Source organism: Vidua chalybeata, chromosome 17, assembly GCF_026979565.1.
Source record: "Vidua chalybeata isolate OUT-0048 chromosome 17, bVidCha1 merged haplotype, whole genome shotgun sequence".
In the NCBI taxonomy this organism is placed as follows: Eukaryota; Metazoa; Chordata; class Aves; order Passeriformes; family Viduidae; genus Vidua; species Vidua chalybeata.
The window spans coordinates 7,267,144-7,286,832 of NC_071546.1; the positions used below are offsets into that span (position 1 = coordinate 7,267,144).

A 19,689-nucleotide genomic window follows, 5' to 3' on the forward strand; every position below is an offset into this window, starting at 1 on the left:
TGCATCTCTGCCTTGCCACCCATTTCCCACACTTCCTCCTTGACTGGGACAGGGCACAGCTGTGGCAGAGGCTGGGAGTCTGGGAACCTCAGTGCCTCTTGCTCTTCCTCTTCTGTTTTTCCTCTTTGCTCTGTCTTGAACCCAGTGACCATGCAGCCCCTGCAGGGCAGAGCTTGATGGGAATCTGGTGGTGAGGAGGAGAAGGAGGAGGAAGAAGAGTGCCGTGGCTGTCTCTGGTTGGAGCTCCCTGTCCTGTGCCAACCCACGTACTGTCTGCTCTGCTGGAGCAGGGCTCAGGAACCACAGGGGGAGCGGCTGACCCAGGAACTGCCATGGGGAAGACAAGGTCATTCCCTGGGGCTGGGATCTGTGCCTGATCCATGGGCCCTCCACTTCTCTGAGCTGGTTTTGTTGTCTGCTGCATCCAACATTTTCGACCGTTTTTCCTTTGGAAAAAAAGTATTTCCTGGGGTTTTGTGGGAGTTTCCCTCCAAGGTTGGAGGGTGCTCTGCACCCTGGCACTGCCAGACCCTGACCAGCCCACACTGCTGGATCCCTGCCAGCCCCTGACAAATGATTTTGCCATTTCACGAGGGAAAGGAGACATTGATTAACTCCTGTACTTGCCTTTCTGGAAAGGTTATGGCTTAATTGGTCAAACTTGGGAGTCATAAATCATGTGCTGAAGGATCAGCGGAGATAAGAAAATTTTTGCAGAATGTTGCAAAACACTTTTGGTAGGAGGGAAGGAGGGATCTGGGTATGCCCACTCAGCTGTGGGGGCTGATGACTCTTGAGTGAACAGGACCCTTCCAGGGAAACGATTCACCCTCCAGCCACAGGCCGGAAATTCCCCTTTTTGTTATCGGTTAAACTCAGGATTTGCAAAATATCCTTTTTTATTTGACTTATGGAAAAAGAAAACAACAGGAAAGTCATTGTTTGCTTTATTCAGAAGAATCATAATTCCATCTGGTTTGAAAAATGACTCTCCTTCTTGCTGGAAAGTACTATTTCTCCAAACTAAAAGCTGTAATGGAGGGGGTACAGCAGATCAGCTCTCAACAGAGTGGAAAATTGAGCAAGGGAACTGTCAGGCTTGGCTTGGAATGATGCTGGAGGGAGAAAAGATTTTTGGCTCTGGCAGTGAGCTGGGTCCCATCCAGGTGGGCACAGCTTGCACTGGCCACATGGGCACACTCAGCTGTAGGGCATGGGGGTGGGGAGGAGGGACACATCATGAAGAGGTAGAAATGTCCTGGCTCGGTGACCTTGGTGCCACTCAGGATGTGGCATTATTGGAGAATGGAACGAACTCTAGGCTCGCACAGGACTGGCTGTGCAGACCTGTCCGGGTTCTCTATGACTACAACTTTTAAACCAAAAGGAATGGGATAGGCTCAGTGACCAGAATTTCAGTGGAGCAGGGACAGAATTGTCAGTAGGGAAATGAGTGTTGAGCTGGGGAAGATGGAGTCTAAAAAAATTGTAGAGAGAAGTAAAGAGCAGACAAGTGGGGAGGACCAGGAGTGGTGACAGGCAGAGGTCCTGTGACAGGGCAGGGCCCGGGTCGGTCCCGTTAATGCTTCAGTAATGACCCAGACAGGAGGAGCGTGGCGCCCGCGGGGGGCAGCTGGGGCTGAAAGGAGCTCAGCGGGGCTTGGCTTCGGGATCTGGCAAAAACAAGGCTGAGGGGGGTATGAGTGATGCTCAGCCAGACTGGGATGGGCGAGTGCCCTTTGCCGAGGCGCAGCATCCCGCAGGGTGCGAGCCGTGACCGTGCTGGGCTGGGAGGAGGAGTGTGTTTTTCTGGAACGGCCTCCAAGGCAGAGATCGCTTCTCCTGCGATGTCTCTTGATTAGCTCATGCTGTGGCTGCCCAGGGGGGCGGCCGGTCAGAGCCTGGCCCCGCCAGTCAGGGTCCCGCCTGCCATCAGCCGCTCCCGGATGCCCAAACAGGCAGAGCAGGGACGCGCCGGCGGGGACAGGGTCTCTGGGGACCTCGGGCTGCTTTGGACTGGGATCGGCATGGTCGCACCCAGACCAAACGGGTCCCAAAAGCTTCAGGACAGTGCGTTCCCAAAACAGAGTGGGGAGGCTGGGCAGGATGACACCACTCTGCTCATCTATGGGAGGGAGAGCAGGAGACTGAGGCACTTAACCTTTGCAAAAGGGTCCTCTGAGCAGGGCCAAGGTGCTGGCAGCAAGTAGGAGAGCCAGGCTGTGGGCACAGCCCATGTAGGGGGCACAGGGGGCACTCTTGGACTATGCTGGGGTTGTAGGAGCAGCTGGAACCTGGGTGAGAACCCCAGCAGCTGGCTCTCAGTGGGACACACCATCTCACTCTCCTCCATGAGGACCATCCAGGTGTTTCTCTTCAGGTTTATTAATGTTAATGGAGTTAGTCCCGTGTTAATGAGCACACAGAAACCCAGGGCCCACTGCTGGGGCTCAGCCAGGGCTGCCGCAGCAGCACAGGGATGGTGAAACCATCCAGTGGAGCAGGGAGTACAGTGAGTGACAGGAACATCTCACAGGTCTGCACTCCCCTGAGATGTTCTAGGCACAGCTTCCAATGTCAGAACCCTCTCCACTGCCTGAGACAAGGCTGGTACTGGTGAGGATAAAGGCACTTTATGGGAGGATTGCTACACATCTGGTAGATTGTGAATGAACTCTGTGAGCTGGTGATGGAATTACTGCTGATCCATGGCAGAAAGAGCGCTAAGGACAGGGAACCAAAGATTCTGGGACTGAGGATGGGGTAAGAAGTTCCAGCATCCCACCTCTGAGCATGAGAAGTCTCATCCAGTCTGTGATCGAGACTTATGCAGCCAGACAGAAACAGCCCCAACTGGAGGAACTGGTTACTTGGCGTTTGCTTTAGCTGAACTTTCAGTGTGGTGGTTCTCCAGGTAAATGATCTGGTGGGCCTTTTCAGATGGGCAGGGTGGTCTGGAACTCTGGAGGTCCCTGGGCAAAGCCAGGCTTGCTGCTGGGGCTTCTTCCATGGAGTTCTGTGAATCTGAGTCTTCAGAGGAGAAACTGCTCTGGCTGGAAATCTGGAAGTACTGGGCAGCTTCTGCCTGTGGCCTCGCTGGTGCACCAGCTGTGCTGGGATCTGAGGCAGTCCCATGGGGCGCAGCAGTAGGGCATGGTGGGTCAGCACCTGGGAAGCGTGTCCAGGGAGGCAGGGTGAAGGGACGCCTCCGAGGGGGCTGGCTGCGCTCCTGGGTGAGGTGTCCTGTCACTCCCAGGCTGGCTTTGCTCTTGGGTTTGGGATGGGGGGTGTCAGCAGAGATGTGGTGGTGAGAGGTGCGGGCACCCTGAGGCCCCAGCTGGCAGTGGGGCTGCAGAGAGCTCTGCTCCACACCCGGCGTGGAGCCAGGAGTGGTGCTGGACTGGGACTGTCCCGGCCCCTGGGGCTGTCCTGGCCCCTCAGTGCTGGTTTCTGGCTGCTCTGCCAACCCCCTGCCCCCCAACACTGCTGGCTCGGGGCTGGGGGCTGCTCTGCACACCAGGACTTCCATGTGAGGAGCTGCAGACCCTGGGCTGGGGGGGCTGGAGGAGTCTCCCTGCCCGTCAGCTTGTGCTCCCCAGGCCTCCTGCAGTTCTGCCAGCATCTCCTCCAGGATCTGCCGGGTCTCCTGGTACCTGTGCTGTGCCTCTGTCCAGGCTGCCAACCCTTGGCTGCTCTGCATCCTGCGCACCTGAGCCTTCATCTCCTTCAGCTTCTCCAGGGCGAACTCCACCGAGAGCTTTTGGAAGGATCTCTGCAGGCACCGCAGTGCCTGGCCCTCCCCGCGCTGCGCCCGGGCCGAGCACTGCCGGCAGTCCAGTTTCAGCCCCGCCACCTACAGAAGAGGGGAGAGTGGCTGGTTTCGTGGCCACCAGCAGCACCATGTCCTGCAGGGGAAGATTCCTTTCACCCACCTTGTTGGAGAACCGGATGAGCTCCTGCAGCAGCTCCCGCTCTGCTTGCCGCCGCTCCAGCTGCTTGGAGAAGCTCATCAGCTTTGACTGGAAAAGGGCTGCAGACACTTGGAAGGCATCTGCCTCAGGGAAAGTCATGTCTTGGACCTCAGCCGCCTCCTGGCACAGGGTCAGGCCATGCTGGTACCGAGCCTGCAGGGACAGGAGGAAGGAACAGCTCCACACTTGGGAATGGTGCTGACCTGGGATATGTGCACAGGGTGATGCGCCGCAGGTAGAACTTGACATCGCCGTTAGCCCATCCATCGCCATTGCAGATGGATGAGAAACACTTCTGGGCAAGTGAGAAGAAACAAGGCAATGGGATTCTCCAAATCTCTGCTCTGCCCTGGCCTGGTTCAAAATGCACTAAATGCACCTCCTGTCCCGTGTGGGTCACCATGCCTCACCCTCCCTGCAGTGCATGTGACTAAAGGGCATACACATCTAGGGGAACCAGAAGATCCTCATCACAATGTTATTTGTTGTCTGATGGATGCCCAGGCTTTGTAGGAAAAAGGATGGAGTGCAGCAGGGGTTGGGGACAGCAGTCCCAGCCCAGCACACATCAAGAACAGCACAGCCACCCCCTCACTGGAGCAGGACTGCCCAGTCCCCACAATGCTGAGCTTGACAACTGCAGTGTGGCTCAACAGACTGGGGACACCCAGTTCTTCCCAGAAGCCTCTTTCCAAACCCATGGGATGTCTGTTACAGAAAAGCCCCTCCAGACATACTGTGGCCTGGGTGAGGAACTCCTTGAAGTGCTCGGCGGAGCCCTGGCAGCTGTCGGGACTCCAGTCCTCGGTGCCCATCTCCTGCAGCCGAGCCGCTGCCTCCCCATCCAGCCAGGACCCCAGCTGTGAGAGAGCGGAACAGGGATCAGGCAGGACAGCCACGGCAGCAGCGTGTCCACAGCACCTCCCCTTCCCACCCCGGCCCCGCATCCCAGCCCAGACTCAGTCGCCCATAATGAAAATCAAAGCTCAGGCAATCCTGCTACTCTCCAGGCTTCTATCATCATCAAAAATAAAGGAAACGTGACCAAAATGCTCAACCATGGAACACCACAGAGGGCTACTTCAACTTGTGGCACCCCAGGGACACCCAGCTCACCTTGCCAAACTCAGTCTCGAGCTCCCGGACCTTGCGGAGGAACTCCAGGTGCTCCAGGCAGCTGTTGGATTGGGACACGAGGTTGTGAAGTTCTTCCTCCAGCTGACTATACAGCCCCTCAGCCAACTCCATACCGGTCCTGCGGGTTGGGAGGAGAGGGACCATCACTGCCAGGCACTGCCAGTGAGCTCACAGATGCACAAGGTGGAGGGGAGCAGGTCTCTTGCTCATCTCCTGATCCCAGCCTTGCAGGCACTTGAACATCTTCCCAACCCAGGGAGCAAACGTATGGCAGGGACCCCGGGATGGGAAAGCCCCGTCTATCAGTGCAGCCCAGCCCCACTGAGAGAAAGGAGCAGGAGGGAGCAGTGGGTCAGTGCTGTCTGCATGGACTATGGAGCAGCGTGGCATGGCTGGACCAGTGCGGTATCACCAGATGGGTGCAGCATTCCCGGCCGACAGCGACATCACCGGGTGAGTACGGAATGGCCCAATTACAGCACGGCTGGATGAGTAACAGCATGGCCAGATTACGGCTTCACTGGATGAGTATGGCACGTCCAGGTGGGGGTGACATTACTGGATGACTACAGCATGGCCAGAGGAGCCATGCACGGCCAGATTGTGACATCACTGGATGAGTGTGCACGGCCAGACAAGTGCACATCACCGGACGATCACGGCATGGCCAGAGGAGCACAGCACAGCACAGCTGGCCGGGTGCGGCATGGCCGGGACTTGGCCCCATCTAGTGGCTTTTCCCGAGCCCAGCCCAAGGCACTGCTGCCGGCATTGCAGAGCAGTGACAGATCTGATCTGGCCTGGCCTGGGGCAGGAGACCCTCTCAGGGATCTGGCACCAGTGAGGATGAGGGGACTCCTGCAATGGGCTGTCCCAGACACGTGGTCCATGCTTCCAGAGCAGGACGGAGCATGGCAATACCTTGGGCTCATGGGGACCAGGCTGTCCATGGGGAGGTGGCTCTCTCAGCCAGCAGGAGCAGGGGTAGCTGGCACTGGCACCCCCGAGCAGCAGAACTGCCCCGTCCTACCTGATGTGGTCGGAGGCGCAGAGGCGGGCGGCCTCCCTGCGCAGCCTGGCCAGCAGGAACCCACCCTCGCGCTGCGCCCGCACCAGCTGAGGGTCACTCAGCACCTTCTGCATCAGCTCCTGGTGCCTCCTGATGCCCGCAGCCGCATCCTGTGGAGGAAGGGAGGGTCAGACAAGTGTCTCACCTGGGGCCTCACCTGGGGTCTCAGCCAGCACAGGACGGGTACCTGGGGCTGCTCCCCAGGCAGGAGCAGAGGGGACAGGGAACAGCCCTGTGGCCAGGAGCAGCCAGTCTGGGAACGGCTATGCCAAGTTTTGGGGAACTGGAGGGAAATGTTGCTGTGGCTGCACTGCAGATGGGCACGTTGGGAATGTCCCCAACCTGTGGTGCTGCCACCTCCTTACCTGTGTCCCAGCCAGTGCATCGGTGTTCCGCAGCTCCTGGATGCAGCGCTGCAGCAGCTCCGATGCCCGCCTGAGGCTGGCTGTGAAGGGCTGCAGCTTCTGTGGGGGACACACACCATGGGTCAGTGGGGGCAGTCTGCCCATGAGGAGGAGGAGGAGGAGGAGGAGGAGGAGGAGGAGGAGAAGTGCCAGGACAGAGCAGGAAATACTGTGAGGCACTGGGTTAAAGCTGATGAGGAAGGGAGTGAGGAGGTGGATGGGCAGCTGCAGGCAGGAGCACATAGGAAGGAGCTTGACCCTCCTGTGCTCAGAGCTCTCCTATTCATTCCCATCTCCCAGCCCCTTCTGCTGCTTTTCCAGGGATGTGTGTGGGACACATAAGATGCAGTGGGGACAGAGGGACACAGGGGAGGTGAGGCAATGGCTCATGGCGTGGTAACAGACACCTGGAAGAATTGAACCCACTCGCCGTGGCAGTAGGGGAAGGCACCGTCAAGCTCTGGGGGCAGCTGGGAGCTGTCGACGTGGCGGCCCAGAGCCTTCAGCGATGTCAGGGTCTCCACCTGCAGGACACAGGGTTTGTAAGGCTGCCTGGAGCAGGGAATAACCCCCTATTGCACCAGCTCAGGGGACAGGGTCAGGCTCACCTGCACCCCAGACAGCCTCTCACGGTGGGATACCAGCTCCTTCTCAGCCAGGAGCAGCATGCTGTGAATGCAGCCTGGAGACACACTCTGTGGGAGGCAGGGGAGAGTCACCCGGGCAAACCCCACACGCAGCCCTCAGGTCACCCATGGCAGTGCAGGGCTTGCCTGGGTCAGCTGAGGCTGGTGAGCTCATTGCAAAGAAAAAAGCTCCCACTCTCACTGGTGTGGGAGATGGAAACATGTCCCTCAGGCCATGTCCTTGTCCCAGCCACCAGCTCCCTGGCAAAGGACCATGGGAAAAGCCTCATGAGTGAACCCCTTCTCTGACACCAGTGATGCTTCTCCATGTGAGGAGCATCAGGGCCAGCATTTTATAGGGCATACAAAGACAAAAGGTGCTGTGGCAGGGGGGACCCCATAGCCCTTGGACAGCACAGAGCACTCCTGTGGCACTAGCTGGGCACTGGCACAAGGACTCTGCCACGACAGTGGATTGTCACTTTGGAGCCCATCTCCTGGTGAATTCTCATATCAGGATGCTGGAGGGCTCTTGGTGACGCCTGCCAGGTGATGGCAGGGTTCAGAAGGGACCTTTGGAGATCGCATGGAGAGCAGGCACAGGGGAGGCTCTGAGGGACCCCCAAAGGGTAGCAGCACTCCAGCACTCCCTCCCAGACAGGGACAGCCCTGGCATGTCTATGGCACAGGCACACAGAGCCTGGCATACCTGGACGGAGCGGAGGGCTGAGAATAGGACGGGAGCGGGCGGCTGCTTCCTGGCATCCACCACAACTGTCAGCCCAACATCCTTCGCTTCTCGCCTCTCACCATTCTTCACTTCTTGCCTAGCGAGGGGAAACACAGCAGGAGTGGGGGTCCTGCTCCAGGGCAGGACCCTCTCAAAGCCCCCTCCCACATTCTGCACCCCCAGGCAGGCAGGAACCCACAGCCACAGGCAGTGGCCTCGCCCCTGTGGGATGTCCCTGCCAAGGGCTCAGAGCATGTGCCTCTGGCAGGGGCATGGTCCAGGGACCTTGGGGATGCGCCCAAACCAGAGTGTGTGGGATGCTGGGCATCCATCCCTTCTTAGCCTGGGAGCCCTGAGCCAGGCAGCAGCCGGGGGTCACTGGCAGGTCCTGCTGGCTCTTACCTGGGGAGGGAGCAGAGGCAGAGGATGAGCCTTGCCAGCTCGGCAGCTGAGCACCACGCAGCCCGCCAGGCACTGCCACTGGTGGTCACCAGGAGGAGGGCCCTGCCCAGCCTGTCCGAGCTCCCTGTGGACAAAGGGTGAGTGACCCCTTTGGCAGCCACCTGCCAGACCTGAGCACCCCACAATGGGCTGGGGTAACCATCGGTGCTGTCTCAGCTCAGCCTGCCATGGTGCAGCCCCTATGGCCCTTCTGGAGGGGGAGAGCTAGCCCAAAGGGGCTCTTGGCATGAATGTCTGGAATTCCAGAGCTGCTGGGGACATTTTTCCTGAGAAGAAGATGGGTTTTGTTACTGCTTTTTGGTTCTTGTGAAAAAGAAGGAGCCAAATGTTTAGTATTTGGCAGCTAAAGCTGAACAGCTTCACTGGAGAGGAATGGTGTGGGAGGGCTTGGGGCGGCTGGGACCAGGGCAGCTGCTCTGCACAGGCTGCTTGCATTTATGTTTTTAATGTTTTTGCCCAGCTGAAAAAAAATTTTCCGCTTGGAGTATTTCTGGCCTCCAGCAAAGTCCTGAAACCTTCCTCCAAAACACCCTCTCCAGCAGCCTGTATTTCCATCCAGAGGCCTCTCCTGCCCATTCCCCAGGCTTGCAGTGCCAGCAGTACCTGGCAGGCAGATGATGCCTGAGTGCAGCAGCCCAGCATGCAGGTCTTGCCAGGCTGGAGGCTCCCGACCAGCAGCGCCAGTGCTGGGCACAGAGGGACCATTCTTGCAGCTGGAACTTTCCAGAGACTGTTCCTCCACAGGAGCAGCAGTGGCTGCATTTGTACCTGTGCACAGGGATAGAGGAGAGGGAAGCTGGTGACACTCAACAAAGCAGAGGAATAGCAAAGCCCCAGCAGTGCCTGGTCAGGTGCTGCAGCCCCACAGGATGGTACCTTTCCCTGCTGCCCTGGCTCTGCCCATCCTGGGCGAGTAGATGGCCGACATCTTCTTCCAGGCCCCCTCGTGCTGGCTGCTGACTCTCTCATCCTCGGGGGCTGCCCTGAGCCGTGTGCCCTTCAGGAAGGAGAACTTGTGGCTGGAACCTGGGGGGAGCCGGGGGCTGCCCCGCTGCACCAACCCCCCTCGCCCCTGCACCCCAGGAGTCGCTCGGCGGGACTGGCGGGTGAGGAGCATGGGGCTGCCAGCCCCCTTCCTGTGCTGTGCAGGGGTCTCACGGGGGGTGGCAGGGGGCAGCTCGGAGCCAGGGCTGTCCGGCTCCTCCAGGATGGCCGCCATCAGCCCAGAGCCGAAGCTCACCGGGTTCTGCAGCGCGGCCATGTAGGAGTCACGTTGGCGGCACTTTGGGCCATGCGGCCCTGGCTCCTGGCTCAGCTTTCTCTCCACACACGGGCTGCAGGGACTCTCCTCTGAGCTCAGTGCTCCCCCACAGGGCCAGGCATCTGCTCCTGATCCCCCATTTGCCCAGGGGAGCATCTCCTCAGCCCCAGCCCTTATTTGCCCTGGAGGGCAGGTGGGCCACAGGAATCTGGTCAGGACGTCCAAGTCCTCCTGGGATTGCTCCAGCAGGTCCACATACTCCCCCTCCAGGTTCTGGCTGATGATTTCACTGAGGCTGGGCACAGCCAGTGTGGCCGGCTTCTTTTGCAGACCTGCCTGCTCCACCTTGATCAGTCCCGGGTATCGTCCCTGGCTTGACTTCCGAGAGGTTGCCTTGCAGCCTGGGATGGTGCCCACAGTGTTGCTGTAGGGCGTGGGGACATTCGCTGTGCCATGGGGCACGGGTGTACCAGGTGCAGTCTCAGGAGCAGGTTCATGCCGGGCACCAGTGGGCACATTGTCAGCTCCAGCCCTGGGCTTGTCGGTGAACTCAGGCGTGGCAATCCGGCTCCACGGCAGTGGGGTGACGCCGTTCTCGGTGGCCACCAGGCAGGTGTGCAGGGGAGCTCCGGCCCAGCTGCTGTTCACCTCCTCCAGCCACGCGTTGGTGAAGAGCAGAGCGTGGGTGGCCTCGGGGACAGGTGTCTCCTCCACAGAGCGCAGGTCCAAGGAGAGGTGCTTGATGGTGACACGTGCTGTGTGCTCCTCGCAGGGCTCTGCTTGCAGGTAGAAGTCCCCGGGGCGCAGCAGGAGGGGGTTGAGCGGTGCGAGGTGCACAACCACCTTCTCGTGCAGACATAAGGGCCAGCCTTCATGGAGAAAGATGCGGTTAAAGTAGGGAGCCTGGGAGGGAGGAAGAACACAGCGCATGAGAGAGCCCTGCCAGCTCTGTGCCTCCCAGCCACCCCCACACACTCTTGCTGCCCAGCCTTGTGCTTCCCATGATGAGGATAAAAGAGCCTGGTGACCCAATGCATATCCCTGAGCCAAGCCCCTGCAGCACAGCCCTGCAAACCCACCCTGAGCCACGGCTATTCCCACAGTGCAGAGTCTACCCATGTGTTACAGAGGGGAAACCCCTGCTTAAGCCTCTCTAGGATCAAGGCAAGATGACCCCAGAGTCGCCTCTGCCCTTATTGCAGGGACCACATATGCTGGACAAATCCCAGGGAGCTGGGCGTGCCACGGTCCCCTCTGCAGGGAGCAGGTGGGACAAGGAGTGGACGTGCAGGGAGAGAACCCACAGGTCAGAGTGCCCGTGCGGGCAGGACTCCTTAGGGCAAACCCCCGTGTCTGGGAGAGGCTCGGGGGGGCACCATTGTGGGGCACAGGGGCTTACACAGGCCGCCTGCCGCAGGCGCTCGAAGAGCCGCTTGGCCGGGATGAGGAACTGGAGCAGGCAGCAGAGCCCATCCCCCTGGTAGCTGGTCTCCAGCAGCCGGAACACCTGGCCCAGGACGGTGGGAGCCGTGGCTTCGAAGGGCGGGTAGAGGGCCTGGAGAGCGCTTTGCACAGCCGCATCCAGTGACCCGGCATCCTGCGGGAGAGAGCCAAGTGTCACTGGTGGGAGAGTGGCCCTGCAACGGGGACACCGTTCCGCCTGACCTGGTGTCTCTGCCCACCATCCCACGCTGCACTGTGCCACTGTCGGGGCCCTAGGACGCTCACACTGGCAATGCTGCTGAGCTCAGGGGCTCCAAACCCTGCTAGGGTGGAAACCGGGGGAATCGAGAGTGGAGCACAGCAAGCACAGCGCAGTGACCCACCCCGCAGGCGGGGCGGGTCCGGCTCCCAGCACCGGGCTGTGGTTAAGGAGCCTGGGATAAGCCCCGAGGCAGCAGCCGCCTTGCTCGGCTGCCAGCCATGTGGAGGCGGAGGAGCCGCAGCAGCCGAGGGGTTAACCAGAGTCAGACCAGACAGATCGTGGGGCTGTGTCGGGCTCCGAAGCTCGCTGCAGGAATGCAGCAGATGGGAGGAAGGACAAACATCTGAAGATGGATAGGGTGTTCTGGTCCAGACTCATTGATGAATTTGCCAAACTCAAAATTATGCCTGTATTTTCTGGGAAGCGTTCTGCCGCGTTGCATCCCCCTGCACTGCCCAGAGCGGGGTGAGGACACTGGGTCTGTGCCACCTGTGGACCAGCACAGTTCATTCTCTCAGTGCTGCAGGAGTTGGCAGCTGTGTGGCATGGCTGGTACATGGAGAGAAGCCATCCCACGGCTCCATGATGTCCGGGCTGCGCTCCAGGCAGCGTGGGGATGAGTCTGGCACAGCTGTCAAGGGGACCCCATTGGAGAGTGGGGAAGAGGAACATCCTCCAAGCAGCTGGGTCCTGCTCCTGTAAGAGCACCCAGGAAGTCTGGTGGGATTAGCTCAAGGTGAGCATTACTTTCAGGCAGCTAATCCCTGGTCCAGGAGCCCATACAGAGACAAAGGGGCCACCGTTACTTCAGCTTAATTAGTTTTAATGCGCTTTAGCTAAAGAACTTTGCAGTCATGCTCTGGTTAATTCTTCATGACTTTTTTTCCATGTCTCGGCACAGGAATCTCCTGCCCCTGCACCTGACAGGAGAATCCAGAGAGCTGGGAGAAAAGGAGGCAAGCCAGTCCCTTCTTAGGGCCCTGATCTGCCCTGTGTTTCCTGTCCAGGTTTTCTGCCCTTGGACCTTTCTCCTCAAGCTTTGTTTTATTGAGTACAGTTCCTAGAATGGACTGGAGACCTTATTCTGGAAAATACCTGATGAAGGGCAAAGCCCAGCACCCCATTCCATGTTGCTCCCGTGGGGTCCTGCTGCAGCCACCTGGTCCCCAGTGCTGAACCCAGCCGGGTGCCCCCCATCTCCATGCCCAGCACTACCTGGCTGGACTTCTCCCCGTCCCAACACCGAGGTGAGGAGCCACAACAGCACAGGAGCATCCATCCAGCTCTGAATGTTGCCATGAGAGATGAGCCAGAACTGCCTGCCTTGCCTCCAACAGTCTTTTAAATCCTCCTAGGGGTGGTGACTCCACCATTGCCTGGGCAGCTTCTGCCAGGGCTTGACAAGTCATTCAGTGAAGAAATTTTTCTCTAGTATCCAGTCTAACCCTCCCCTGGCACCACTTGAGGCTGTTTCCTGTTGTCCCATCACCCAGGACTTCATCCAGTGGCAGGGACTGTGTGAGCCAGTGTCAGGAGAGAACCAGGGACTGATGGAGGCACCAGACACAGCCTGAGTTGTGCTGGGGAATATTTTGGCCTGGAATGACTGACTAAAAATGTTTTCATGGAGTGTCACAAAGCACTTCATCGCTGGGGGAGGCTTTTGGGGTAACCATGGTGCAGCGGCTCTGAGTTCGTAGGCGAAGCCGCATCCGGGCGGGCCAGGAGCCCGTAGGAATCCAAAAGCAGCCCCTCCACCCGCTGGGAGGGAGCTGGAACAAAGGCATTAGGGAGCATAAGGAGATTTACATTTGCAAAGCTATTTCCATTTTAATAAGCCAAAGTGCTGTTAAATAGAGATTGATATTTCTCCCCAAATACCCATATTTTTAAACTGGTTTACATCAACAAGACAGGCTGGGCTTTGGGGTTTTGGTGTGGTAAAGTTGTTTAACCCATGCCCAAAGCCACATGGTGACTCAGCTCCAGCTCCTTTCTCCCCCCAGCTCAGGAAGGAGCGAGGTTTGAGCCTGGGACCAGTCCTGAATACCAATTCCTCTGCCTCTCCGCAGCCCTTGCTGTCAGCAGCTTTGGCAGGGCACGATGCTCAGCCTGGCCCAGAGCGGAGGCCGCGCTCAGCTCAGAGCCCGGGGCAACGGCACGTGCCGGCTGCGGTGACGAATGATCCAATCGGTCCGCGAGCATCCCCTGCGCTGGCACGGCTCACACAGCAGCTCCCAGTCGCTGCACGCCATCCCCTGACAAACTTTGCAGGGAAGTTTAAGCATCGCAGCATGCAGCCCCGCACGCACCTGCCCAAGCGGCCACGGCCACGTCCTCCTCCACACCTGATCCCCAACCCTGCACACCCAAGCTCCACTTCCACATCTGCGTCTGCCTTCCTACCCACCCCTGCCCTGACACCCACCTCCACACCCACCTCTGCCTTTGCACCTCCTTCCACCTTCACTCCCGACCTCCCTCTGCTGTCGCTCCCGCTGCCCACCCCGGGCCCACCCGGTGCCCGCGGGACCGGCAGCCACGGGGAGGGGCAGCGGCAGGGAGAGGGATGCCCCAGGAATTACCATGTTTCCCAGGAAGTGGCAGAGGGGCCGGGGGCCGCGGCACAGACCGTCCCGTCCCTCCTCCTCCTCGCCGGCTCTCCCCGGCCCGGGGCTCCCGGCCGGTCCCCGTTCCGCCGGCGGCTCTTCCCGGCGCCGGCGCCGGCGTCTCCGGAGCCGCGGGCGGGGGCGGGCAGCCCCGGCCCCCCCGGCCCCCTCCGCCCGCCGCGCCTCTTCTGGGGGAAAAAAAGAAAGGAAAAAAAAAAAAAAAAAAGGAAAAGAAAGAAAAGGCGAAGAAAGCGGGAGCGGAGCGGGGCGGGGCGGGAGAGGGGAGGGAGGGAGCTGACGGGGGTGGCCCGGAGAGAGCCGGGGGGCGGGGGGCCGCTTTCCTGTGCCCGCCGGCCGGAGCCCCCCGTACGCTCCCGAGGCGCGGGCCCCCGGGGACAGTCCCCCTCTGTGTCCCCGCGGGCGGGGGGCGGACCCCGGCGGGATGGGATGGGGTCGGAGTGGAGGGAGAAAAAGACCCCGAGCGGGTGCAGGAGGAGACTGTACCGGGGGTCCTCCCCCAGCCCCCGCCGTCCCCCCCAAGCAGCTCCAGGCGAAGAGCTGGAACACACCCCAGCTGGAACATACAGAGCTGTATATGCATGTGTGTGTGTATGTGTGCATGTGCTTGTACGTGTGTGCAGATGTGCTCATACAGGCGTTTTGTGTGGGGGTGCCCCTCTTTTCCAATCCATCCAGGGTCAGTGTGATCTCTCGGCAGTGGTCTGTGTCCTGGATGGATCCCATGGCTCCCAGTTCCTGTTCCTGAGTTGCCCCAGAAGTGCAGCATCAGGACAGTGAGTGCCTCTCTTGGGACTCTGAACTGTTCCAGGGATGGGAAGGACCTACTGAGGGGCAGGATCATGGGATTCAGCAACCAGAGCTGTACAAAAACAACTAGCATAAGAGCCAAAGCCACAGATTTGTTCTCTCCTAAGGCAAAATGCTGCTTCACACAGCCCTGCTAGTCCTGGGCACAGACACTTCTTCCAGCCCCAGGCACTGTGGGCACAGCATCACCAGCTCTGCCAGCCCTGCACAGCGCCCAGCACACTCAGCCTCTCTGCGCCTTGCTCAGGGTGCAGTCATTTCCACTGTTGCATTCGTGGGAATGGGCTCAAGGCCGGGACTGGGGCTGGGAAAGCACCAGGGCGGGTGGGACGGCCACAGCGTGGGCTGCAGGCTGCCGGGGCTGTCTCGCTAGTGAACATTTGTCCAGGGATCAGCGAGCGGCCAAAGGACACGCTGTGAAAACAAGCCGAGACGGGAGGAGGTGCAGCTGGGCTGCTGGCGTGTGGGAGGGAGGACGGCGCCAGCGAGGCCTTCGCATTTGCTTCCCATTTCCTTGGGAGCTCGTGAGAGCCCTCCCGCTGCCGTATGGATCACGAGTGCTGGTCCTGCGGGTGGCCAGAGGCTTGGCCATGGGTACCAGGCTGGGGTGCTGACCTGAGCCCAACACAGGACTGGCCCTTGGCTCCAAGCCAGCACCCCTAGTGCCAACTGGGGCCAGCTGGGCAGCATCCCCACTGCCAGCTGGAACCAGCTGGGCAGCTCCCCATCCCCACCAGCAGCCAATTGCTCCTGTAATTGTGTTAGTTCACTTACCAGCTTCAGGTTTTTCATAGTTCCCCTGAGTGCAGGGGAAGGTGAGCTCAAGGCTGTGACCTTTTTTAATTGCGTGGTCACCTCAGAAATGGACCCAAGAGCTGTGGCTCTTGGGATAGCGAGGCCAGGAGAGGGCGTTGAGGGCAGGGAGGACAGTGTGACTGTGTCCTGGCACCAGCACAACGGATCAATTCCTCTGTGGTATTGGTGAGCAGGAAGAGACAGATATGGAACTAAGCCCAGAGGGACCCCACTACCCTGCACCCAAAGCAGCAGCTCCCCAGCTGCACCTTGAGGTGTCTCTTGCCACCTGTGCTCAGCTGGGCCAACCTGCAGAGGTAACCAGCAGGGCCAGCTTTGCATCCCCACATCCCCCAAAGCAGTTTCCTATATCCTCTGGCCAGCCTCAGACAGCAAGGCTGGGAGTCAGGGTGCTGGGGAGCAAGTCCAGCAAAAGGCAGAGCTTCTGGGGGCCACCTGGCTGTCCCCAGGGCCCCTCACCCCATGAGCTCACCCTCCTCTGCTGCTCCTGTTCTCCATGTCCTGTTTGTCCCGAGCAGCTGCTGGGACAGGCTGCATGTGGCCTCTTGCCCTGCCCCTCTGTCGGCACAGAGCCACCATTCAGATCCCCCTAGGCTCTGCCCGAGGTCACCATTCTTGCATTTTTATTTTTACTTTTCTGCAAAATCAACCCCCTTAGCTCTCTGTGTCCCCTTTTGTCTCCCATGAGGCTCCCAGACTGTCATGAGCTGGCGTGCTGCGAGAGGAGCCCGCCTGTCTGGGGGAATGCAGCTCTTGGCAGGGGGAGACACACTGAGTGCACTGCTGGTCCCAAGGGTCCCCTGGGACGTCACTGGGATGTTGGGGTGGAGGGAGGGTGAGAGTGGTGAGCCCTGGTGGTCTCTGGGGCTGGCTCCCGGTGGGCCCCTGGTGGCTCCTGCCCACTTTTCCACATCCAGAGGCCATCTGCACGTCTGCTGCTGGCTGTGCCCCACGGGGCTCTGGCTCTGTGAGCTCTGGGGTCCTCGGGTGTCCCTGCTGTCTGTGTTGGATGAAGTGGTCAGGGCTGGCGTCAGCGGTGACCCCACGCTGGCCCAGAGCCCTCCCAGCTCCAAGAACAGCTGAGGCTGGGTCATGCTGAGCCTGCAGCTGGGAAAACAACTGTGGAGGAGCCCCCACATGTTCCTCAGCTGTATTTTCAGTTGCTGCTGGATCAGAGGCTGTCAGAGATGTGCAGGTGACAGTGGATAGCATAAGGCTTTGACACCACATGCGGTGCAGTGGGCAGGAGCCGCAGCTCCCCACACCTTGATGACAGGGTTTCTCCAGGCTCTGGTGAAGTCCCTGTTGGTCTGGGGACAACCACAGTTGCCACAGGTCCTGACCACTGCCCAGTTCTGTGGGTGACAATGAACTTCTCCTGGCTGGAAATGGGTAAGGGAGGTTTTATTTTGGGCTGACAACTTCTCTTTCCAAGTTCTCTCCGAACCCAGGCAGGCTGCTCTCACTTTTCTTGCTGAGTCCACAGGTTTTCCCTGGTGCTTCCCCAACCCACATATCTCTGCCAGTGGAAGGCTGGAGAGCAGCAGCAGTCACGCCTCTGGCACTGGCACAAGCTGCCCGGGGAATTCCCGGGCTAGTAATGGCACTGGGGAACACAGATGTGTCCGGATTTCCTTGCAGATGGCAAAAATGGCTGGTGTCCTTGCTCACAGCCCCAACCCAGGTCCTGTTGTCCCTAAGTAGCCCCAGCACGTGGCTGTAGGGGGGCTCGAGCCATGGCACCATGAGAGAGATTTGGAAAGAGCTGGGACAGGATGGGGAACTGCCCACACGTGGTGAAGAGCGTGTGGGGACAAAGGGACTCCTGGCCTGGGGAGCAGGGGGATCCTATGGACAGTGGAGAGAGAGTTCTTGACCTGCAGTCCTGGACAAAGGACAGCAGCAGCACAGGACTCCTGCAAGTCCCTGTCCTCCTGGGCTCCTGGTTCCCATCTGACCATTCCCATTCCTTCTCCAGCAGCCTGGGGGAGCCAGCCTTTCCCCAGTGGAGCAGACCCCACACTCCTAGAACAGGCACAGCAGCTCAGCAGGAGAAGCCTTTACCTGTCCAAAGGGTGGGGGCCAGCAGGGCAGGATTTCATGTTCCATTCCATCTGTTACCACTTGCAGGAAGCATTACCGGGACCGGCACATATGTTGAGCTTTTGATGTGGTTTTGGCTGCTCCTTGCCAAACACGGCAGTGTTTGATTGGAGTTTGGCTCTTTGAAGGCTTTTATTCAGTTCAACTTCAAAATTGTGCAAAGCCAGGGAGAAGACTTCCTGGTTTTGCTTCTTCTCTGTGCTATTCCTTCTAAAAATTGATTTCTCCTTATGGAAGAGTTCTGCTTGCTCCATGCTTTTCCTGAACATCTTGAATGTTGTTTTGATGCAGCCCTTCAGTGAGATGGGGTTGTCACCATGGGAGGCTTGGGAGCTCCTGCTCTGAACTGAGCTGGACCCCGCTAAGAGCTGACGATGGGTGACAGGGAGGGTAACAATGCCAAGGAGGCTGTGAGTGGGGATTTGGCCTTTGCCTTTCTCCTCTGCTCTTGGATGTTTCTTTCTGGGCAAAAGAATCTCTGGGGAAAAGGAGCTCTGCCCATGGGCTCCCAGCAATGGATTGGGCTGGCACTGATGGAGAGTCACAGCCTGTGACTGGTGATGGTGGGTGCCTGTAGGACACAGCTCTTCCCTAGGTGGTTTGTCCCTCTCTGCTGGCACCATCCTTCCCATGTCACTATTTCCCTGGTCACAGAGCTGACAGTGGCTGCAGTGCCCTTTCCAAAGCCATAGCCACTCATACACGCCCAGTGGGCATTTGCTGGTTGTCTTCCAGGCAGCCTGCAAGTGACTCTGCTGAAAACTTGTGGGACAAAAGTCAAAGGGGAACAGAATGCCTTGGTCTCTCTATCCTCAATCTCCACGTGGCAAGTTCCTCCAGAATGGACAACATGGCCTCATCCCTGAGGCTGCAGCACCAAGGGATTGCTGTGCTTGAGCAACAGCTGCATTTCACAACATCCTTAGCTCAAGGATGTTGCCTCTGGCAGCCAGGACTTCCCTGGATCCAGCATGAGATCTGCCTGCATCAGCAGTGATGGGTTTCCTGTGCCTGGACCCCAATAGGAAATGAAAGTAACTGAATTATTTCTTCTTCAATTTTGTCCTGCCAGGAGAGACCAGGCAGCCCAGCTCTCCTGGCTGAGAGGGAACAGGGGTGTTCCCCCCTCACACCTGCCTGGCTGCACCCAGCTCCTGCCCCTGTCTCCAGCCATCATGACAAGAGTTGTGACATATCAGGCCTCTGAAGTGATGTCTTTGGAGCTTGATCCTGGGGTGATGGATGTCTCCTCCTGTGTGTGGCTGCTCTGTGCAGGAGCCCTGTGACAGGGTCTGGAGGTGCAGGGCACCCCACTGAGGTGGGCACCCTGGTGCAGCTGCCCAGCCCAGGCAGGTGCTCCTTTGCCAGCCCTGCTGGGTGTGGCGGTCCCCGGGATCTGCTCACATGAGGTGAGAAGCTGTGACCTGCCTTCTTTAGCCACTGCTGTGCTGTGCCCCACGGCTGCTCTGGTTCCTTGGGCAGATCTGTGGTGTGTGAGAAGCAGCTCACAGTGTAGCCAGGAGAGCCATGGGACAGGGACAGAGATGGAGAGCAGCAAGGCAGGGACCCTGCTCCTGGACAGCCCAGGCTGTTCCCAGCTTTTGCTGGGTGCAGGCTGCAGGAATGTGGCTCTGTCAGGCTCAGCTGCCAATGCCAAACCCAGCTCTGCTCCACTGAGCATTCACTGCTGCAACAGGCAGGGACTGCTGCCAGTGATGGAGAGCTGGAGACTGGGCTGTTGCCTCCCAGTTTCCACTGCTCCTTCCCTGCCTTCAGTGAGAGGCACCAGGTGTGCCTCTGTGCTGGCCCATATCATGGTGCCAGCAGCACAGCAGAGCAGGGTGGTGGCCAAGCAGGAAGTCCTGGGGACGCCCCCCGTGGCTCTGCACACCACCCTGAATAGCAGTTCCCTTTTTGGCAGGGATATAAAGGTGGTGTGGGCTGGGAGAGCCCAGCATAGCACAGCAT

The 19,689-nt window shown here is 59.2% G+C and overlaps 1 protein-coding gene across 2 annotated transcripts; it reads right to left on the reverse strand.

Annotated features, from left to right (window-relative positions):
* Window positions 1–2,363: 2,363 nt before the first annotated feature.
* Window positions 2,364–14,114, reverse strand: KIAA1755 (KIAA1755 ortholog). 2 transcript variants are annotated; one of them, XM_053958310.1, is made up of 15 exons: window positions 13,951–14,114; window positions 11,060–11,257; window positions 9,640–10,563; window positions 9,276–9,396; window positions 9,003–9,167; window positions 8,340–8,463; window positions 7,917–8,034; window positions 7,190–7,276; window positions 6,989–7,105; window positions 6,543–6,641; window positions 6,139–6,287; window positions 5,088–5,226; window positions 4,709–4,831; window positions 3,933–4,124; window positions 2,364–3,853 (listed from the first exon to the last, which is right to left on the reverse strand). In XM_053958310.1, exons 1-15 carry the CDS (start codon window positions 13,951–13,953, stop codon window positions 2,867–2,869), a joined length of 3,546 nt encoding a protein of 1,181 aa, XP_053814285.1. In that variant the 5' UTR covers window positions 13,954–14,114; the 3' UTR covers window positions 2,364–2,866. The 2 variants fall into 2 exon arrangements, with proteins under 2 accessions (XP_053814285.1, XP_053814284.1); XM_053958309.1 differs by having other exon boundaries at window positions 9,276–10,563.
* Window positions 14,115–19,689: the final 5,575 nt, after the last annotated feature.

Coding starts and splice junctions, on each gene's coding strand:
- KIAA1755 (XM_053958309.1), bottom strand. Junction 8,464..9,002: donor AGGCATCATCTGCCTGCCAG/GTACTGCTGGCA, acceptor CTTTGTCCACAG/GGAGCTCGGACAGGCTGGGC. Junction 7,106..7,189: donor AGAGGCTGTCTGGGGTGCAG/GTGAGCCTGACC, acceptor TGTGTCCTGCAG/GTGGAGACCCTGACATCGCT.